At 40.2% G+C, this 22,835-nt stretch overlaps 1 protein-coding gene and 1 long non-coding RNA gene across 11 annotated transcripts in view; one reads left to right on the top strand and one right to left on the bottom strand.

Annotated features, from left to right (window-relative positions):
- The window catches only part of prdm16 (PR/SET domain 16), a 168,463-nt gene extending 166,138 nt beyond the window's left edge, over positions 1–2,325 (bottom strand). For 4 of the 8 annotated variants that reach the window (XM_023956490.1, XM_023956499.1, XM_023956492.1 and 1 more), the window contains exon 1: positions 2,003–2,324. In XM_023956490.1, the coding sequence (XP_023812258.1) occupies positions 2,003–2,039 (37 nt within the window). In that variant the 5' untranslated portion in view covers positions 2,040–2,324. Of the gene's footprint in view, positions 1–2,002 lie in introns of all 8 variants that reach the window. The other 4 variants (XM_023956496.1, XM_023956494.1, XM_023956497.1 and 1 more) reach the window with 2 other exon arrangements.
- LOC105354344 lies at positions 767–15,801 on the top strand. Of its 3 annotated transcripts, none has more exons than XR_002873518.1 (4): positions 767–1,976; positions 3,081–3,143; positions 13,855–13,991; positions 14,466–14,697. It is a non-coding gene; the product is annotated as an uncharacterized LOC105354344 (long non-coding RNA). The 3 variants fall into 3 exon arrangements; XR_002873517.1 differs by lacking the exon at positions 767–1,976 and adding an exon at positions 15,289–15,801 and having other exon boundaries at positions 2,880–3,143; positions 14,466–14,593; XR_002873516.1 differs by lacking the exon at positions 767–1,976 and having other exon boundaries at positions 2,880–3,143.
- The last annotated feature ends 7,034 nt before the right edge of the window (positions 15,802–22,835 follow it).

Here is a 22,835-nt window from a genome sequence, read left to right on the forward strand (position 1 = left end):
CTGCTGGCCAGACTGCGCAGTCTAATAGAAGAAGACAATCCAAGCCAGGACTGAAAATAAAATGATATTTCAGCTGGTGAACTTTTGCTGAGGGCCTGTTGCAGGGCCGAATGTTTTACAGCCATGGCAAGGGGGGGGGGGGGGAAGGGGAGAACTACACTCCCACGCGTCATTGTCAAAAGCTGTGGGTTTGCGTGACTTGACTGCCTGGGCCTGGACATTTTCCCTGCCGCATGTGGGCTCCACTTTTCGTGGCTGCACCGCGGCAGAGCAGGTCTGAGGCCTGTGGACTCTGCCGGCGGAGGTTTCCGGTACAGCGACACTGAGGCTGCAAAGCCAGGTATTTGTGTTCATTAGCGCCAGGATCAACAGCCTGTTGAGGCTGTTTGGAGATCAAGTGCAATTACTTGCAGTGAGCGGGATCCTCGATGTGTTCAAGTTGTTTCACAAAGCAGCTCAACTAAAATTCTGCTTTTTCCGCCCCCCCCTCCCCCCCCCTCTGTCTCAGACCTGCATGGCAGCTTGACCCCTGACCATTCATTAGGAAATACGCAAAGTCAAATAACCAATTATTGTTAATAAACGAAATGCAAACAATTAAAAATATTGTATTTAGATTTTTGTCGCACATTTATAGGTAATTTATCTGAACAAAATGTCTGAAATGTCGGTTAAAATAATAACATTAAGGAAACTGTTTTATGAATTTTAAAAAATACATCACGTTATTTTGTGAGAATTTTACTTATTGTTCAATTTTAGCTCTAAATTGTAGTTGTTTTTTTTTTAATAACATTTCTTGTTGAGAGACTAACCGTTTGCTACTTAGTTTGCTTCCATAAAGCGTGCCGTTTCTGAAAAAATCAATTATGCGCAACAAGCAACAAGAAATGTATGTTTAGACAACCTGAAACTTCCTCATCAGGATTATGGTAAACATGTTTAGAAATGTTTGTTCTATAATGTAAAGTATTGGTAGAAATAAGCCCAAAAATAAAGGATAAAAACGTCCAAGCTGCTGCATTAAGAAAAACATATAATCAACAGGCCTCAACAGGTCGTTATTTTGTTCAGCATACTGGGCATAAATGCAGCCTGACCCACATTAGAGGCCTTTCAAACAAATGCAAGAACACAAACAAGCTCGGATCCTTAATCAATGCACCAACAATAAACAAATGTCAAACAACAAACGCATAAGTTAACGCATGAATTTTCCGAGTGACGCCAGCAGCAGTCCACCTAGACGCAGCAGCAGCAGCAACATGGGCGCTTTGGAGACACGTTATTGATTGGCATTCCCTGGAGGAGGAATCGGCCGCAGCAATCCGGAGGCCCTGCGACAAAAACGCACGAGCTCTGGCGACTTCAGCTGAACCAACTTCAAAATTGGAAATTGAACCGTTGCGCTCTTTCCAAGTTCACATCTCGGTGTGTCCGTCTGCAGCCTGGAGAGAAAGAGTGCGGCCAGCAAGGCAGCAGCTCACAGTGCGGTGCCACAGCGCCCACTATTTCAAAAGCCTGGAATATTATTTCACAAGACACGAAAGAATTCTATAGAGGAAAAAATAAAAAAGTAAAAGAAAGTTAGTATTCCTTTCGACAACTGTCTGGACGGAAATTTGCGCTTCTGATTCTGCCGACGACTGAAAGGAAACAAAAAAGATCGAGCTGAGATTTGGACGCCGTTGTTTATCTCAGTTCTTTTTTTTTTTAAGGAGAGAGCAAGTAAAGCACCAGCTGCGTTTTCATCACACGAGAAACTTTGAGGCGCTGGAAGGAGAGCAGAAAAGAGCGCCGCGTGCGCGCAGGGACGCGAGGCGGAGAGCCGGAGCAGCCGGAGCAGCCGGAGCGGGACACTTTTACAGAAAAGTTTTCTGTGGACAAAGAGTCGCTTCACACTCTCTTCTGGCTAAATGACAAGGACACGGTGGACATCTACAAAGCCGGGAGTTTGAAGCCGGCAGCACAACGCGGTAAGAAGAGGGAAGAGAAGACCTACTTTTGGCCAGTTTTCTCGCCCTCGCCTTGGATCTCATCTTGTCGGCTTGTAGATTCCTCTCGTCGTCCTCCGTGAGCCCAGAAGCAGCAACAACACTATCTTCATCTCACCAGCATTGTCAGTTTGGACACCTTCGCACATGCGCACAGGCCATTCAATCTGACACCCTCGCCGGGGCCAAAAAACTTTCCAATGTATTCATCATCATCACTTTTTTTGTCCTATCGTCTCCCCTTTAGATCACTTATCTCTTCCCCTCCTCCTCTTCCTCCTCCTCCTTCTCCTGCTCTCTCTTCATCCCACCTCTCCCCCCGCATGCCATCCCCTCACTTTGGTCCCCCTTCTCACCCCCACCTCCTCCCCCAACCCGCCCCATTCAGCTCCAGCCAGCGTCTTCTTGGATTTTTACCCCTTTAAACAGCGGCTGCTCGGTGTTCGTCAACACAACAGTGGACACGGGGAGGTATGGTGCCGGGGTCAAGGTCGCACTGTATCGTCACGCAGGAAAATCGGATGATTTTGATTGCTGCATTTGCATTCTATAGCATAAAATCACTTTTGCTGATGTTTTAATTATTATTTTTCATTATTATATTTGCAGATTTTGTGGAAGGTTGCTGTGACGCAGCAGCTCGTGTCTTCGTGCACTTCTGTGCCAAAACGCGCTCGAGTTGCAGAGGTTATTTTTAACTTCATTAATACGCTTGGGGGCGAAAATAGGTCGATTGTCGAAACAACTTAACAGGCAATGATTTGGTCGCGCGCGGGTGTGTGTATGTGCATACAATGTGTGTGTGTGAGAACCCTGTTGCCCTCAGGACAAGCAGGAGCCAGCAGCTGTTTGACGCAGGCTACACCGGCAAGGAGTCCAGTGGGTTTTTTTTTGTGTGTTTTTTTTGCCCCTCACCCCCCACCCTCCACATTTGTAAGGTTTTTCATCTGCTGCAGTTATTTTCTTGCAGGAGTGTTTGCGCTCACGGTCAGCAACTCCGTGCGCACGTTGCCTGGACGGCGGTGGACAGGAGGCAGAAAACAAGCAACTTTTGACTTTGATCTCGCACCTGTTTGTGTCCTGCAGGAAAGGGGAGAACACCTGATCCACGTGCATCCATCTGCTGCATCCAGCCGGGAGGACAGCAAGGTACTTCAGATTGCTGTGAACGAAATGTTGATTTCAATCAGAAATGAATTGGACAGCATTATTATTATTATTATTATTATTATTATTATTATTATCATTATTATTATTATCCTTATTACTATTATCATTATTATTATCATTATTAGTATTATTATTAATTATTATTATTAAAAAATGTTTGTGAAAAATAAATCTTATTGATTCTGGTGGTTCTGGAGTCACAACAGGAAACAAATAGTTCATTAGAATGAAACATTTTCAAGGAGTGATAGAGTCCAGTTTTTCCTGCTGGTGGCAGGCTGCTCGTTATTTTCATGTGGTGTCTGGCCCTTCAGCCTTCATGTCATATGGGAATGGTTTCCGTCTCGTTCGACTGAATAAAGGAGCCTCTATGTTGGAGCCCTATTAAAGATCAGTGGTGATGGAGCAACGGCAGTCTGCTGGGAGAGCAGCGGGGACCAGCTGCTTGGACGCTCATCACAGCGCACTCCTAGACTTAAAATCCACCTATTATTATTATTATTATTATTATTATTATTATTATTATTATTATTATTATTATTAAGTTTAATAATAATCTGAAATGACAGTTTCTGGGTTGCTTCTTCCTGATGCGCATGTGAAGTGAAGGAAGGCATACTGGAGGGAAACGGCTTTGACATGTTACCGTGAGCTGAAGTGAAGCAAACAGAGCGACCATTAATCAATAATGATCAGCAGTAATTAGCTCGGATTCCCGTGCATTTGCTCTGGCGTGATGAGGTGACGCAGTTTGTTTCACCCGCATGACACAGAGCAGAAATCTCAGCCTGCAGGAGCGCTTTCTTCCTCCTTCCCCAATGATGGGATGTGACTGACGTTTCTTTATTAAATGAAACACATGCATTAATTATTATCAAATAAAGAATCTCCCAACACCCCCCCCCCCCAAAAAAAAAAAAAAAACGTTACAAGGTGTAAGGCCTTGCATTCCGCGCACTATAAAAACATTAAAGAATCTAATCGATGGAATAATTATGGGCTGGATAAATCTGGTCAGGTGAAAAATTGAAGGTGCATAAAGGTTTTGTTTATTCCGTTCTGTTACTGAGGGACTTACAGGCCTACGGCAACCAGTTATCAATAATCAATCGCCTTCATCGACCCCCCCTTACTGATGGTTCGTCCATTTCAGTTTGTGGAACGGTGAAGGAAAAGAAAAGAGGATTCACACTTTTTTCTTCTTCTTCCATTAAGCAGCCGGGACAGCTTTCGGTCTGTGAATATTTTTGAATATATATATATATATATATATATATATATATATATATATATATATATATATATATATATATATATATATATATATATATATATATATATATATATATATATATATATATATATATATATATTTGAATATTTGTGAATATTTCCTACAGAGCATTGGCTTGGACAAACGATTTCGCATGAAACACCTTTTAAAAAGAGCAATTAAGTACGATTACGCCCGCAAAGAAAAGTGCTGCTGCCCGTTGAGGATTGCTTTTCTGCGCCATTTAAATGTCAACCTTATAAGGGTTTGTGGAAACGTTGTAAGGGAAAACCTAAAGTTTTTGCATAACTGATTTTTTTCCCCTCACCGGCCTGCAGTCTGGAAGGAGTGCGCAAAGGCTGCGCCGCTACCTCGTGCCCGGAAGAGAGGTGCGCCGCTGACGCAGCCATCTGTGCGGGCTCTTTCTCACATTTGTCGTTCTAATTAGATCTAAGGAAAAGCAGATGAGGCTGGTATCAACTGAAAGTGACAACAAAACAAACAATTAAATAATTCAGGATTATCTAAAGGCTTTTGGCCTCTATAGAAAATTTCCCCCGTAAATGAATGTTGAAAATTAAACGTCTGAAGATTTTATTTCTGTTTAAGTGGTGGACCTGTCCGCACTAAGTGTGGATGTTTCAGTCTCAAATACCTTCATAATGATAATAATAAATGGAATATCTTCGGTCTGAGTGAATGTTGGACTTTGCGTCACTTCAGTTCCATTTTTCCTTTATGTTTCCATCTGGTCCCTTAATGTTTCAAAACAGAAACGGCCTCATTTGTGCTGCTTCAACCTCCCCCTGTTTTACATTAAAATATCAAACACAAAATAAATTATTAAACAGGACTAAACTCCTGTAAAACACTGAAAACCAACTTTTTAATAAATTAAAATCTGTCAAGAACAAACATAAATAAATACATGGCAAACAATTTCCCACAGTTTTTATTTTTGGGATTCAACTAATCTAATGACACCTATAGAATAATTAATTTATAAATTGCTTAAATATATAATATATAATCATAAGTTTACGCGTGTGCGCTGCAAATATCTGCGCATGTGTCGGGTGAAGCGAGAGTTTACAATGCTGCCGACTGATGGGACTGTACAACAACCACACACACACGCACACACACACACACGCACGCAGGCACACACACTGTATCAAACACAGGCTTGTGAAACTGGAGCTTTATCCGCGGTGGAAAAGGCTCGGGGTCTGCGGATTAGACGTCCGCGCAGATAAAATCAGCGCACATTAGAAATGTGAAATGGAGCGCCTCATGGGGCGGCCGTGGGGTGCGGTGTGTGTGTGTGTGTGTGTGGATGGGGGGGGGGGGGGGGTAAGGTAAGTCGGCGTACATCAAAAACGCCGCAGTGGTGGAGCCTTTTTTTGTGGGCGCCTCAACAACTGTAAATTTGCTAAGTGTAATTTTGGCCCAGTTGCTGTAATGGCAGAGTAAACACGGTAACGAGCTGCGGCAAGGTGTTTGCGCGGGCGCGCGTGATGCGGGAGGATGGCGTGGTGAACCGCGCACACATCAGGAACACCTCAAACAGGACAAACACGTTTGCACACATGCTCAATAACAACACGATTTTTCTAAACAAAACCACAAAAATCTTTCCTTTCCCTGAAGTTTCGGTGTGGTGCAGCAGGCCTATGCCTGCTTCAGTCTGATGAAGCTCACAGAACCTGTACCTCATTAATTGGGTTCAGGACCCTTTGCTTCCTGGAGAAATGAGAATTCTGACCACAAATCTACGAGGGATTTCTTTCTGGGCCTTCTGCAGCCTCGTTCATGAGCTGTCAGGAACAGAATGATCAGACACGTGAGAGGGCACGGACACAAACTCTGAGGGCCCGACTCAGAAAGTTTGCAGAAACACATGGAAACATCTCAAAAACCAATTGTTTTAAAAAAAAGGTATATTGAAATATTTTAATATTTTTAATCAAGAAAAAATGATATAATATTAGCCTATTGAACGTATATTATATTTATTAAGGTAAGACATTTGTGCTTTTTTATTAAAAAATATTAATGCATTTAAAACAAGTCAAATTTAAATGAACCATATTATAATACAATTTCATTTAGGAATGTATCATTTTCTAATTTGTTCGATTACAACGTGATGTTCTTTTTTCTTATTTCTTCCAAAGACAAGAAATAACGAACGAAATATTAGAAAGTCAAAGAGTGTAAACAAAGACTTAAAAAAATTACCTCATTAAGCGTTTCTCAGAATTAGTTGCACCCACCACAAAAAAGTACCCCCCCCCCCCGCACGTTCCCTCCTATCACATTAAGGTTGTTGTTTTTAATTAATCGCTCGTTAATGTCGCCATCCATCCATTTCTCCGCAGATCAGAGGAGCGAGGAGCCGACAAGCGCGCCAAACAAATGCGCGCCGCCATAACGCCGGGAGGCCCGAGTGAAAATTACCCCGATGTCGAAATGACCTTAACATGATGTAATCAATCACGCTGTCTGCTGGGACACAGGGAATCACAATGTTAATCTTAAATTTGCAGCGGGGAGGGGGGTTGCAGGGGGGTGGCCTGTCATATTTTTACTCAGAGCACAGATTTCAACTAATTCTGAGCGGAGTGTGATCCGTGCTGCTGTCATGATGAGGGCCTCCAACCAGCAGAGAATTATTACAAGAGTTATTTCTTTATTTATGTCAGCAAGTAAACCAAAACAAAAAGATGTTTTTTTTTTCTTCTAAAATGGCAAAAACCAACAAAGTCAAACATTGAAAAAGTAACATTTCATTTGTTATAACAACTTTTACAAATATTTAATTTTAATAACAATTAAGCATAAATTGAACAAAAAAAAACACAATTTACCCTTAAAGTGATGGAAGATGAGAGGGTTCGAACAGGCTGCTGATGCATTAGCACTGAGGAGATACTCCGGCTTGGCAGGATACAGCAGGCTCAAGTGGGCAGCATGAAGTGCTGAGCTGGATGCATGTTATCATTAACAACTGTGGACAGACAGAACAGGCTGAGCCCACAAGTGTCTATTTCACACCAGCCTGGCATGGAAGTGAGCTGGGACTCCTGAGAGCTGCCCGCCAGCCCCCAGAAGCCTTTTGCCCAACAGAAGCTTCTGGGATTTCTGGTTCTCATCTTTGAAACAGAAGCCCACGAAGCTCTAAGCGGAGCTTTGGGTTCTCGCTTCTTGTAAAGATGTCATTATGGATTTCAGTCAGTCAAAATGGCTTCGGTGACACAGTAAAATGATCTGTTACTTTGTTGGATGTTATGTGTAAAAATGGGGATTTAATAAAGCATAAATTTGTGTTTTGAGCAATAAACATTTAAATAAAAATATTCTAAATACATCTTTGATACTTGTTTAGGCTATACTGATAATCTGTAGAGCGTTATTTAATAATTCAAACACAGTTATTAGAACAGCAGAATCCCTGTTTATGGTCTAAAATGAAAAAGGGGGTGAGCACAAACATTTAAACAGCCAAACTCACCAGCTTTGAACTCAAAGATTTTTTTTCCTTGATTTCTGCTCTAAAACAGTATTAATTAGTGACATCACTATGACCAGCTATGCAGCCCCCATAACACACACTATTGGTGTAAAGGTTTATATGAAAGTGTTTTCTCCACACTTCCCTGAAGAAAAACACTGCTGTCATTCGGTACACTGGGTCAACTTTAATTAATAAGCAATGTTAAAAAATAAGCTGTTTCTCCAACATCTTATTTCTATTATGATAAAAAAAATTATGCACTTTTGTTTAGGTCTAAAAACCATGATTCATTCTAAAATTATCTGGCTAATTGGATCTGCTTTCCTGTTACTGATAAATTACTTCTACTTTTATTGTCAGGGGCTTTTAGAATGAAAAACAAAAAACAAAACAGGATTACCTTTTAATTTTTACAAACACTCCTGTGAACTCATCCAGTACTCAGTTTTGTGTGTGGTGCTCAGAGGAAAATATTTTCCTGGTATTTTGTTTACCTCACAGTTTCTTTTCCTATCATGAAAAGGAATTAAGTTAGTCCAAGTTGCACACAGACTCCATAAGCGTGACATCACATAGGGAACAAACCACAAAACACCAAACTCCTTACAACCCAACAAAGACCAATAAAGGTTTCAGCTACTGCAGCACCACCAGTGCAAACAGCAAATAAAGCCAGCAGCTCTCCAGCACACTTTCTATCTCCATCAAGATTATTCGCAGCCTCCGTTTAGATTCCTGCAGCCTGGCAGCAAACAGCTGCATTATTTATTCCTCTGCTTAGCTGCACAGTGTATGTGTGTGCGTGTGTGTGCGCTACAAGAAAGAAAATGCATATGTTGCTGGAGTGACAGGATGATTAATAGGATCTCTAGTTGGGGGGGGGGGGGGGGTAGTGTTTGCCGATTGCTGGTGGAGATGGGGGGGGGGGGGGGGGGGTTGGTGGGACTTCGACAACACATCAAAAACAACAGCACTTCCCAGGGTTTGCTGCCACTTCCTTTGCAGGACCCCACCCCCTCCCCTAACTCTGGGACGCCTCCATTGGGGGTTTCATAGAGAAAAGTTAATGAAGAATTTCTTCGAGACACCTCAGGTAATAGGATGGATGACCTGAATAATTAGTCTAACAGAAAAGTGGGGGAGGAAAGAGCGATAAGGTTTAGAAACTCAGACTTCCGTGTTGTTTGTTGAAGGAACAGCAAGGATTGAAATGAGAGATAACTTCATGCACAGCCTGGATAAATATTGACTCCAGACATTTTTCAGTTATGACGACCACTTGAGAGCATTCTTGAAAGAAAGAGATGATGGCGAATGAAGAAGAAAGGAAATAATACCTAAACGAAAAGTATATATATATATATATATATATATATATATATATATATATATACATAAATACAGACATATATGTAACCTTAGTGCAGTAAAAACCAGAATCACCAGATTTTAACAGTGAAACTCAAAACTATTTGACAAAAAAGTTGTTCAGTTTGCTCGGAGCTGTACCTGAGAAAGCAAATAGAAGGTAAGCGTTGGAAGACTGCCCTCCTGTGTCAGTTCCACAAACACAATTAAACATAAAAAAAAAAAAATCCACAGAAGAGCACATGCAGCTCATTTGTTTTATTCATAACAAACAGAAGCACACAGTGTCTTTTAGTAAGTTGTTATTGTCCATTTTTTTCTCCTCTAAACATGAATTCCCTGAGAAAAGCAAACAACCCAGTAACTATAGGCTGGACAGCTGCACAACTTGTTCCAAACTACAGCTTCAGAGGATTTAATTACTCCCCTAAGTGGTGCCACACAGGCCTCTACGACTTAGCAAAATGCTCAAAAAATGTGTAAGTATTAGCAAAAGTTTGCGATGCGAGATTTTAATGATCCCACTCCGATGAAAATCATGTTTTTGGTGTTTTTAACATGTTTCCTTTTGCATTTTCCTCATGATAAAGGACATACAGTATATGAAGAAAATTAAGCTTAAAATTGCATTTCAGAGTGTTTTTTATTCAATTTATTTGAATCAGGAGCAGACAAAAACTGCAGTTTGAAAAAGCTTGAATTTTTTATATGGAAAAAACAGGGTGGGCCACAAGCTTTCTACTCAGCTCCATTCAGACGCATCCAGTTGCAGACAAATAGATTCGTCTGAGTCTTTGTTTTCCTCATCCAAACTGGCATCTGGCTCAAAACTGCATGACTGGACAGCTCCAATATTGCAATCTCATAATGTAAACCTGGGGGTGCAAGGGGCTGTAAGCTAGTGGGACCATGTGTAAATAGATGGTTGATGTGAAGGGGGGGGGGGGTTGTTCCCCCTTCCACAACTCAGAGGGGAATTTCAAATGAACTGTTGGTGCTGTACAGAAACTAGGTCTTATAAAAAACATCTCCTTTTTTTTAATTTTGGCTAAAACGGCAACATTGTAAAGAAAAAAAAAACTGGGGATGCTTTTAAAATGGCTCACAAGATGATCAGATTGAGACTTTAAGTTTGCGTTTATCTAGAAAAGGCAACAGAAGACATTTGTTTAAGCAGAAAGTTCCAAAAACAAAAGCAGAATCGTTGAAACTGCTCATCCTCAAAAAGATTTTTCCCTTTTTTTTTTCTTTTTGGCTTTGCAATGTCTTTTGATTTCCAAAGACTTGTTAAACAACAGAGCTCATCTGTGCACCAAATGTGTGGCAAAGAAAGATAGGAACGCTTCAGCCTTTTATAGTTGGGCTCATGAAGTGTGACACAACTGGATCTGTGATCTTTGCTGTCTTCACTTGTCATTGTCAGAAACTCCTGAGTGTCAGGTTGTGGCATTTGTCATGTGGTAAAACTGAACAATCTGACATTCTGTCACTATGGTACAACCCTCAGTTTTAACAAAAAGTCACACAGCCATTGAGAATAATGTTCCCTGCAGTCAATGCAAAGCAACCTTATAAAGTTGTCAGCTGGAAAAAAAAAGCTACTGGGGACATTTGTGGCCTGTCAGCTGTCAGACAATAGGCTCAAAGACACATGCAGCCCTGGGGTCAGGGTCTACATGTGTCTTTCTAAGTCATGCGGGATGGCCTGCTCCAGTTTATGCATGTCAGACTCTGCAAAATGAAAGTCCCTTAAAAGAAAATCATTTTACTTTAGTAAAGTAAATGCTAATGAAAGGTGAAGGTATGTTTGTGTTTTGCACCAACAGTTACATCTTTGTATTAGGACCTCATTGACTAAACAACCTCAAGTTCCCATTGAGCAGAACAGGAACCTGTTTTTTTTATAAAAAAAAAAATTAATAAATAAACCAAAACACATACAGTGGGGCAATTAAGTATTTGTCGGTGACTAATTCTGCATTTTGTCCCACTTAGGATCTAAAATGTTCATCGTAGATACACTTCAGCTGTGAGAGTCAGACTCAACAAAAAAACCATAAAATGAAATTGTATTTTCAAAGAATTGATTTGTGTAATGGTGCAGAATATAAGTCCCTGTAAACAAGCAAGAAGTCTGCCTTCACAGATCTGTTACTTCTTTCAGAAGTTGCTTTAAGCTCTACTTGTTACCTATATTATTGTCTGTTATTTGAACAAGTCATCTCCATGAAAAAACACCTGTCCACACTCTCAGTCAGACTGCAACTATGCACCATGGCCAAAACTGAAGAGCGATCTAAGGACACGGGTCTCCTTAGACAAGATTTTAAACCTGAGCAAGACTGGGCCAATCCACAATATGCAGCTTGTCTATGAAGACTCTCATTCATCCAGGTTGATTCCATCATAGTAGGTTTAGGGCCTGTCATCTGGACTTCGTTTTTAAAGTTAGAAGACGTTTCACATCTTATCCAAGAGGCATTGTCAATTCTGAATTGGCTAACAAAGAGCTGGTATATATGCACTCATGGGGGAGGAGTCAGACCGGAAACTGGATGGTATTGTCAACTTAGCCTACATGGTTTCGGGTCGTTAAGAGTCTATGAGTTCCCCATTGATGTTCTGTTTCAGGTCCCCCAGCCGGGACTTGAACCAGGGGCCTTCTTGCTGTGAGGCAAGAGCGCTAGTGTGTTACTAAAAGGGTTTACTTTTAGTAACACACTATTTTGTCCTTAAAATCCTGCAGTGCTCCATGGGTTCCCCTGCTTAAACCAGCACATGTCCAGAGCTGTCTAAAGTTTTCCAGACAGCATCTGGATGATCCAGAGGAGGACTGGGAGGATGTCATGTGGTCCGATGAGACCAAGATGGAACTCTTTGGTATAAACCCTCAATCTTTGGAGGAGAAAGACTTCTGAGTTCTATACCAAGAACACCATAGCCACTGTAAAGCATGGTGATGGAAACATCATGCTTTGGGGCTGCTTTACTACAAAGGGGACAAAACGACTGATCCATGTAAAAGAAAGGATAAATGGGGCAATGAATTGTGAGAACTTGGGCAAAAACCTCATTCCATTGGTGAGAGCATTGAGAATGAAATGTGGCTGGATTATACAATGAAAAGCGAATTTTAAGGTTCTGGAGTGACCTAACTCTGCGTTTCCAGCGAGAGCCCCAAACCATCACAGCTCTCAAGAAGATCCGCATGAAAGAATGGACCAAAATCGCAGCTACAGAGCAAGACCTACAGGAAACGTTTGACCTTTGTCATGGTTTAACAAAGGTCCTTTGCCAGGGTTACATAAAGTATTGAGGTGGACTTTTATTATTGACCAAATACTTATTTTCTCCATCATCATACAAATTCTTTCCAAATGTGGTATTCTGGATTATTTTTTACATGTAGTCTCTCCCAGCTGAAATTTACCTATGATGAAGACTACAGAACAAAATATTTTTTTTAAATGTAGAATTGGTGACCCACTGTATGCATCTATGTGTATATACTTTTTAAAATGCAAGTGTTTCTTGATTTTTTTTTAAACCAGACTGTATTCAAAGTAGTAGCAAGGTTAAAGGGAAGAATTTCGTTTATAGACTTAAGTCCATTTTGAAAAGGGATTTCTTATCAGATTATAGCCACCTCATGATCCAATAAAGCAGATCATTTTTTGCTTCTTTTTTTATTGTTTATTTACAATTTGAGGGATGTCTTTTCACATAAATTCGGTCAGCTAGCAAAACCCTGCAGCCCTTGACACCAGGCACTGTCCTGTCTCCCCACATTCCCAGCCAGCCGCTGTTTGCCCCCGGACTCAGCTTCGCTCTGGCCTGGTGAGCTTTGTGGCTGCACTGAGGGACACAGGGCCTCCAGTTATTTTTCACAAAGTGGAAATAAAAATCACAAGATAAAAGAGATTTTTTTTTTTTTTATTATACACTGACCACAATTTCAAGAGAGAAGAAGTGGTGGAGGGGGGGTCTGCCACGTTGGAATAAATGTGGAAGTGTCTGCATGTCTGGGTGGGGGGTGGAAAGGAGGGGTTCTGCTCTCCTGCATGAGCTTTTCCAGAGAATCTGTTCTGCTTCAAAAAGAGGGAGAAGCCTGATAGGAATAGAGTGTGCCACACACTTGCAATGAGACAAATACATAACCCAGGACTTTGTCAGACTTACCTACCGCTGAGTGTTTAAGCACCCCTGCTCCAAAATCAGGGCTCCAATAACAAACTCTGCTGGTTCCTCTGATTGGTCGTGACAAATGTCTCTTTCTTAGTCATTACAGGTAATGTCTGGTTTGAGGAATGTGACAGCCTGTCACCTTGGTTTCATTGTGTGCACAGATTCTGCATGTCAGTGTATAAATACTGAATATATGCTCATAATTTTTGCCTTTTTCAGCCATCCGGATGGATTAAATGTAACAGCAAGAGTGGGCAGAAACATCAAAAAGCTTTTTTTTTACTTTAATCAACTTTTCCTTTTTTTGTTTTTTTTTTTTGTTTCTTTGTTTTGTTTTTATGAGACAGGGGGGAAGGGGGTGTGATGGACCTAAATATGTCCACCATCTTTTTCCCTGAGCAAAACCAGTGGGAGACAGATGGAAAAGCCTGGTTGATCATTACTTCAGTGCCAAAATGGTGGGAGAAGAAAAAAACAGCACAAGGTTGGTCATTAAAATTCCTATCACCTCATTGAATGCATCTCCAGAACCAGCATTCTGTTTCCTTTGTAAGCAAGGGATAGAGAAGAGGTAGGAAAAGAGAAAATCTTTAGGTGAGGCAGAGAAAAGGAACACTGAAATTCACTGGGTGGTAGAACGAGTCGGGTCACATCAGGCCTGAAAGAGTTACAAATTACAGAAAGAAATAAGACAGACTCCTTCCAAAGGTATTTTCTATGTTTGATTAGAGACACACACAATGGGGAAAAAAAAGCACAAAAAGTCCAGAGGATTGTCCGCACAAAGCTGGAATCAGGATCATATAGACCGAGATTTTTCAGAGAAAAGAGGAAAGCTACTTTCTTATCTAAATTGGACCTCAGAGTCCTGAATCAATAGATACTAGCTTTGTGAAAGAGGAGCATCGGAGATGTCAGATCTTTTTACAGTTTCTTCTTTCTTTTTATTGAAACACAGGACCACACAGAGAGCGGAGGGACGCACATCTGTGTATATGAATGGACTGGTCGGCGCAAAGACTGATTTGTGCAGTGGACCTTGGAAGTCCATGGGCATCTGAAGGTGGCCTTTCATATTGCTAAATAGTAAGCATGCAAAAATATAACTTTATTGTTCAGCAAAGACGTCTGGATTTGTTTGCAACAGTTTTTTCTAATTGAAATCAAATAAACAAAATATTTGATCATCATCATGTTTGAAATTTAATCATCTTAAATTCATAACGCAGATTAAATTTGGAGACCCCAATTGGAGTTTTAGATTGGTTGGGCAAACTGAGTAATCATGATAAATATAAGGTTATACTGTTGGAGGATGATCAGAAGTTTCAACTGGTCTGTATATTGAACATCAAAGATTTCTGGAAAGTACATGGAAATGTAAAAAGGAGCATGAAAATAAATTGGACAAGAGGATTTGAAAACAAAGACATTAATCAGAAAAGATCTGAAATTAAAATGTTATTCACCACCCACAGGGTTGTTGTGTTGTTGCTTTATTATCATGTTGGGATGTTTTCCCGTGATCAGGAGACATGCTAACGTGATAATAACGGATAACACAATAAGAGATTTCTAATTAAACCTAAACAAGACAATGATTTCTTTAGAAAGACATTATTTAGCTCATCTGGTATACAGAACCCCTCCATGTCCAGGCACATGCCAGTACAGGGGTTTCCAACCTGAGGCCACACACAGCTCCTTGCAACAGTTTTAATAAACAAATGATTTGAAGTTAATTTCTTTAAGTTTTGTCATTCATCTATCCATTCTCTCAGCTGCATCTCTTTCAGGGTCACAGGGTTTTCGGAACCCGTCTGGGCTACTGTTGGGCAAAGCCGGGCACACTCTGGACAGATCGCCAGCCTGTCGTAGGGCCACACAATCACACACGCCTAGGGAAAATTTAAAGTCACCAATCAACCTTTGATGCATATTTTGGGAGGAGGCTGGAGGGCCTGGAGATTGATTGGGGAGAACATGCAAACTCCACATAGAGAGGTCCCAGCTGAGATTCACACCAAGGCCTTCTCACTGTGAGGCGTAAGTGCTAACCACTACACCACAGTGCAGCCCAAAGTTTTTGGTGGTTTATCATTAGAATAAGCTTAAAACTCATATTGTTTTGTTTTGAACATTCAATTATACACCAGTGTTGTCACTTTCATATTCGATAGTAAAAGGAGAAAAATGATGATTGTGCACAAAAGTCATAACGAAGGAAAACATCATGTTTGACTTGGGTTTGTGGCATTTTTAATTCAAATAAATCTGCTGCAGCAAAAAGATCAGTTTTGACAAAGGGTGTGTTTTGTTCAGAAGGGACCTTGTTGTCAAAAGTAAAATGAGTTAAATTTGTTCTACAAATAAGATTTGAATAATTCTAATGATTGTAAATATTTTAAAGGTATATTTTATAAATAGATTGTTTGATAGTCATAAAAACATGAAGTGTATTTTTATAAATGGTAATTTTGCTGCTTTTGCTAGGTTTTGGTCGGTAAGAAACTGGACCAATCCGCTCCTTAGGTTGCAGACCCCTGTGCTAGTGGGATCACTGATGGATGTCAGGGAGAATGTGGTTTGAGCAAAGCGCCCCTCTCCTCTGTCACCACCAGTTTCATCCCTTCAGTTTTCTGTCCGTCCTGCTTCTCCTCCTCTCTTCACTTCAGGTTTCTTCTGAGCCCCGGGATGCGCTGCGGTAGGTCAGTTAGGTCAGGACAGCGAGGAAACAGAACTCAAAAAATGGCAAAGCAGAGAGGCTCATAGGGTGAAAGGGGAGACTTTTATTATCGCCATTGTTTCAAGCTGACTGGCCCCCGCATCGATGACTGCTCAAATGTCCTGTCTTTTCAACACACCTGAGATGGCCTCGTCTCCTGCCCCACTGATACCCTAATGCTTCTCTCTCAAATCTTACTCTGCAAATCCCCTTTTACTTCCACACAACCCCTCAGCTCCTCATTTGCTCCTCTCCTGTTTCTGCCATCGCTCTGAATGGGCTCACACTGCGTTTGGGGGCGGTTGGGTGAAGGCAGAGAAACAGAGGGGAAGAAAGGCAGAGAGAGTGAGAGGCCGAGTGGCAGCCTTCTGGCTCTAAGGGAGAGTGCACCTGGATGGGCAGGCTTCCTGGACACGCTGTGAGGGGCTATTGTCCTGCATGTCAGCAGCCCCTCTCTTTTAATGGGGCCCGTATATCATCGTTGTGATTATGGCAGATGACTGGGACTTGGGGAGGAGAGGGGGTGGATATGGTAGATCTAGAAAAAAACCTACATGTGTGGGTAAGTGAGACATAGAAAAGAAAGAAAGAATATTAGCGAGAGCAATGGGATGAAGCTGAGGTTTGGAGACATTGGCTTAAAAAATGCAGGGACGCCCCCAAATCCCTGGTCCACAGAAATCCTAGCACTTAACCCCAGCTATCACATTGTGTTCTGCCACAGGGACCTTTTTCTCCTTTTTTTTGTTGGCAGTCACTCTTTTAATGGACTTTCTAACTCCATCTACTCCTCCTTCAATCCATTCATAGAGCTTTTTTTTTTGGTTTACAACCTGCTTTTTTGCAGAGGAAAAAGAGGCTTTTCACCAGCCCTGTCTATCTCTGGACATCATAAGAGAAAAGCTGCTTTTTTCAATATGTAAGAAGCCTAACAGCCTGGAACCTGTTTATATTCCCAGCGAAGTGATAAACCAGCGATGGGTAGTCAGACCTCATCACGATCAGCCTATAAAGAATCCTCCCATCATATTGCTGTGGGCCCTTTTTGGATGAAGAAATGTATTTTTATGCTTCTAAAAATTAGGAGAACTTACAGACCCACTCCAATTAAAGTAGTTTTTGCTTGTGTGTTTTTAAAATGTTTTTGTAGCATCTTTCTCATGGCGGAGGAGATAAATCAATAATAATAGGAGTAAAACTGTGCTTCTGAGTATTGCTTTATTCACATTGTTGTGAATCAGGAGCAGATTAAAAAAATGAAGTTTAAAAAACAGCATTTTTTCCCGTACATACAACAATCGGCAGGCCTCAAGCTCCCTGCTCCTTTCCATTCTGATGCATCCACTTGCAGACAAATCTAAAGTTTTTTTTGTTTTACATATTTAATATATAACTGTTTCTGTACATATTGTATATTTTATGTTAGAGATGAGAGTTCAGTATTTCTATTTTATTTTATTTTATTTTATTTGTGTCCATCCCTCCAAGGCTGCTGCAATTTCATTGCATCACCATGTACAATGACAATAAAGGATTCTGATTCTGAAATAGATCCATGTACGTCTTTGTTTTCCTCGTCTGAGCTGGAATCTGGATCAAAACTACGGCTGGATCGCTCTAAGACTGCTCGCCATTTTTGTTGCACTGCCAATGTTAGGTTGGGGTTGTGAGGGGCTGTAAGCTAGTAGGAGAGTATGTAAACAAAGAAATGTTGGGAAATGAAAGAAGATTCACTTTGTGTCTACATTTCCACCCGCAACTCTGAGGCGGATTTCTAACTCCTGCTGCTCTGCAGAAACTATGTCCTAGAAAATGAAAGCTTTTTTTATTTAGTCCAAATATTGTATCATCACAATTAAAAGACCATTGGGATCAAAAAATGATAGTGGGACTTTGAGTCTTTTATCCATGAAGATCTATTGTATGACCTAGAGGGTTAGGAGGCATATGATTATAAAAAAAAAAAAACAGTATTAACCCTTGTGCTATCTTAGATGACCCCACCCTTATATTGACGTGTTCTCCCTACCATGACAAAGGTGGATAAAGGTGAAGAGGATTTTATATAATCCATGGACACCAGTGAAGATCACAAATCATTGAGGATAAAAGGTTCAGCGCACTGTCTAGTGGGTCTAGATGACCCAACTCCTAATGTTAAAGTGCCTAGGATAGCACAAGGGGTTACGAGTCAGCTGGTTGGTTTACAGATGTAATGATCTTTAAAAGGAGGTTACCTTGGAAGTTATAGATTAAAAAGGTATATAACAAATAAAAATTAATCACCCTTGATGACTTGCAAAGTACTACTTGAGTATGTTTTTGATTCATTGTTGTTCTTGATTTTTTAGCACATGAGAAACTAAAGTCTAACTCTTCTAATGTGGTACTTTTTGCACTGACCATTTTTTGCTTCACCTTCTTGGTATAGCCACATATTCAGTCGCCACATTTGGTTTATTTATTTATTTATCTTCACATTTAAATAGCAGAAATAAACTTATCAAAATAAAGGGGAAAAAAATGATTGTAGAAAGAAATGCTGGTATTAGAACTTTCCCATGACATCACATTTTATATCAGTACTTTTTTTTTTTTTCCCCATTAAATTTCTTACGATTAACCCATCAGATTACTGACAGGATTTGCCATGGGATGATTCAAAAGTTAAGAATTAATGGACTTAATGTGGATATATTTGTTTACTTTATAATTTATTTTTCCAATGATGCTCCTCCGTCATGGAATAGCAATCAGAACCCTCAGCGACTGAATGGACCAATTTCTCGAAGATGTTTTGAAACAATGCTTTCCTCATCTGAGAGTGTAACCAAAGAGTTTACATATTCCTCAGATAATTGTTAATTTGATATTTTTTCCAGAATTTCATGCTTTTAGGTGTGCCAAAGCCAATGTCGCTCTAGAAAAAGAGATTTTATCTTAAGGGGCTTTTTAGAAAAGGTTAAGTAAATAATAGAACATTTGCCTGTAAACGTTTCTTTATTTGTCTTTTTACCCCCAACGATCTAGAATCCGAGGATCAGATTCTAGTTCTAGATTCCAGTTGAAGTGAAACTCTATCTTAATGTAAACTAATCCCATTTGATGAACAGGTTAAAGATCCCAGGTTAAACAGGTTAAAGAAAGGACTAACCAGTGTTAGTCATATGGGAAATGTGATCAGTGTAGGGTTGCATTCTTTTGCTTTAAAGCTAAATGCTAAATTTAAATGCTGAGGATGAATGTTCTTATATAAACACATGCATGACACTTCATTCATTTTCTTAAGGTGGGAGATTTACAGGGTGGGAGTGCATGTCAGAGGGTTTCCTATTTGGATGGAAGTAGCCGTTTTGAGGGCAGAAAGAAACCTTTAATCCCTTGTTGCAGATCCAATGGAGCCCTTCTAAAAACAAGTAGCCAATGTTTTGCTTGACGTTTTTTGGGTCAGATGAGAAGCAGTTAATGTGTCAGAAACTGGACAAGGAAGGCATTTTGGAAAAAGTCCTTTTTAAAAAAAAAAGAAAAACAAAAAACATCCACCCACTGACTCAGAGAGTGTGTGGTGCACATTAGCACTCTTTACAGCTTGGCGGATAAACAACCAAAGAAAAAATGAAATAAAAAAAGCTAAAAAGAAGCAGAAAAAAATGGATGTATTATTTGGGTGTGACTGGCTGGCTGCTCTCTTGGCAAGATCAAGGGAGAGCTGTGGATGACATCAGGGGTAAGCACAGCCGCTCGACTTGTCATAGCAATTGCTTGAAGTGCCCCTCGGTATGTGCATCCACCGGCTGGGTTCCAGATCCAGGGTGTGGGCGAGGGGGCTGACGGGGATCATTAGTGGGATTTTATTGGAGCACTGGGGGGGGACCACTGTTTTTTTCTGTGCAAAGTCACAGAAAAACAGGCAGTGGATTGTATAGTGCAAACATCTGACTGCATGAATGCTTAGTACATAAATGTGTGTGAGAGGTAAATAAAAATAATTGTTGCAGTGTTGGATAGTGCTGTCATGTGATTGAGTTCTTTGGAGCAATTAAGTAATCATGACCTGTATCTATTGTATCTATTTTTAATCTAACCTTTTTTTTTGAAGTATTTTCATCTAAATTCATGATGTTGTGGCACAGTAAAACATCAAAATACATTTAAAAAAAATTGGCTTTATGAAGTTTTCCTATTATAACAGACTTCCAACCTTTACTTTTAAACCACCGAGGGGGATTTATTCAATCTTTAAAAAAAATAAAATAAAAATAAAAACAAGACATCCCTTTCATAAGTGATAATGTTGTGGTTTTATGGCTTTGTTTTGGATTAATTCTGTTAAAAACTTTAAAGTCACACATTGATGACGCCAAAGCAGCAACAGGCACGTTGTGCATAAAGGGATACAGAGTGATGAAACGCGTTTTCAGTTGAGTTGGACCTGGTTTTATATTTTAAAGCCGATAATTGTTATAGATTAAAGATTTGATTAACGCGATTTAAAAAACAACGCAGTAACTTGTCTGTAATTATCCAATTGCGATTAACGCTATCATTTGACCCCTCTAGTTGGATATGTAACCAACACCCACAATCAGATCCTAGCACACATTTGTCAGTTGACTTGTGCACCGCTGGGTTCTCAGACATGCGTTAAACAGTCATGAGTGCCCAGGAAATAAGTAAGCTGTCCAATAACGTTCCCATAAAATGTACAGAGCGAAAGCCAGAAATCCTTAAGCCATGAAGGCCCCTTCTGTGCTCCTCCTCCAGCTCTTTTCCTCTCATGAACATATAAAAGAAGACAGTGAGAATATCCAGTGCAGACTAATTCAAATACCATTCGGTCTCCTTCAGGTGTGACGGCCGCTTTTCACAGTGAGAAGTTTGCAGTAGCTCATCCTAACTCATTGTTTCACTCCATATAAAATGAAACCAGCCACGTCTTCTGAGGCTGGCTGAGTACAAGCTGCGCTATTCCAATTATGCCGGACTATTTCCTTTTGTCGGACCCTCAACTGTGTCTTCTCTGGAGATTTGTCCAGGTATAACAAGTTTAATGATCCATGTGGTGTTCAGTACATGAAGCAGAGCTTGCAGACAGTGGTTTGACAAGCTTCAAGACTTGCTTCATCTGTGAGCCTCATCCATGACAGCCAGGAATTAAAGGCTATAGGAACTGTATCCTCTCCATCATGCCACGGCTAGGAAATAAGCCAATCATCCTGACCGCTGCAGCCAAGTCGTCTGACCTCTCACGGCTGGGAGGCCCACTGTGGTCTCATAAAAAAATACCAGCCATAAAACAGCTGAGGGGGTAAGTCGCTCTTGAGCTATTAGCTGGTGATACTGGATGAGATTTCAGTAGGTGTCAGGGTGTAAGATTGGATGAAGCTGGAGGTAGGCTTGTGTCTCAGAAATGATGGATATGCTGACTACAGTGAAAATATCAAACTGTGAAAAAACGAGTTGAGGCAATTAAGTTCATCATAACATTGACTATGTAAGCTTCTTATTTGCCATTTTTGCAACACAACCCATTTTGGCTGCGTCTGTCCACATTAACTTTCAAGGTGCTAAATGGTGTCATTATCAATAGGGAGAAAGCCATTACTACCCATTAGTTGCTTTATTTGTGCAAACAGGGTAACACACACAAAAATAATAAATGAAGTTTACAACTTCCCCCACTGAAGAAAAGCACATGCTTGATTGTGGCCACTAATGTTAAACTAATTAGGGCTGCCTGAGTTGAACTGCTATGCAGTCATTTGGAACTGAACACATGCTGAGAATAAGAAAAGTAAAAAGAATCCACAGTTAATGATGATCTGAAACACACTGATCTGATTTTACAAAAGCAGATTAAAAAATGTTAAGAAATGGTAGTCACTACAAAAGTTTGTGTTGAAATCATGAGATGTGTCTATTGGATATTTGTTATTTTTAGAGATTCTTGCAAACTAAATGTTTTTCTAGGACTCAAAGTCAGCTTTAATTTTGGGATGATGATAGAAATTGGATTTAAAGTCAATGTGTCAATGTAAAAGTCCTAAAATGATTTAAAAAAACAAACAATCAAACTAGTGTGTTTTATGATATTATAACCTCTATATACGGTACAATTTATGATAAATATTTCTGCATATAAAACCTCACTAGTTAATCTTGTTATGTACCGGTCAACTTATCCCAGAATGCTGTTTTTTTTCAGACAAGCTTTAAGTGAACTAAACAAAAACGGCAAAATGAAAATGGTTTGACATTTCTGATTTGGGTTGATATATTTTCTTTAGTACAAGGTCACATTGTAAGTTAGTCATCATTGACTGTAAATGATAATTGGAACAAGCAATCCTTCCCCCTTGGCATTCCAAATAGGAAGTACTTGCTGACTCCACAAAGCAAAAATCCCATAGACTTCATTCATTTCTTTTTTAAATGTTGCCAAGTCCATTTTATTTTTTCAATACATTTTTTCTGCATTTTAGGTTAATCAAGTTGGCCTCCGATTGGTCAGTTTATGTGCTTTCAGCCATGTTCAGTGGAAGGGGTGTGGACTTCAAACACACTTACCCTGTTACCCCGAAACGTTGACTTCACATCACTCTG

Source organism: Oryzias latipes, chromosome 7, assembly GCF_002234675.1.
Source record: "Oryzias latipes chromosome 7, ASM223467v1".
Lineage (NCBI taxonomy): Eukaryota > Metazoa > Chordata > Actinopteri > Beloniformes > Adrianichthyidae > Oryzias > Oryzias latipes.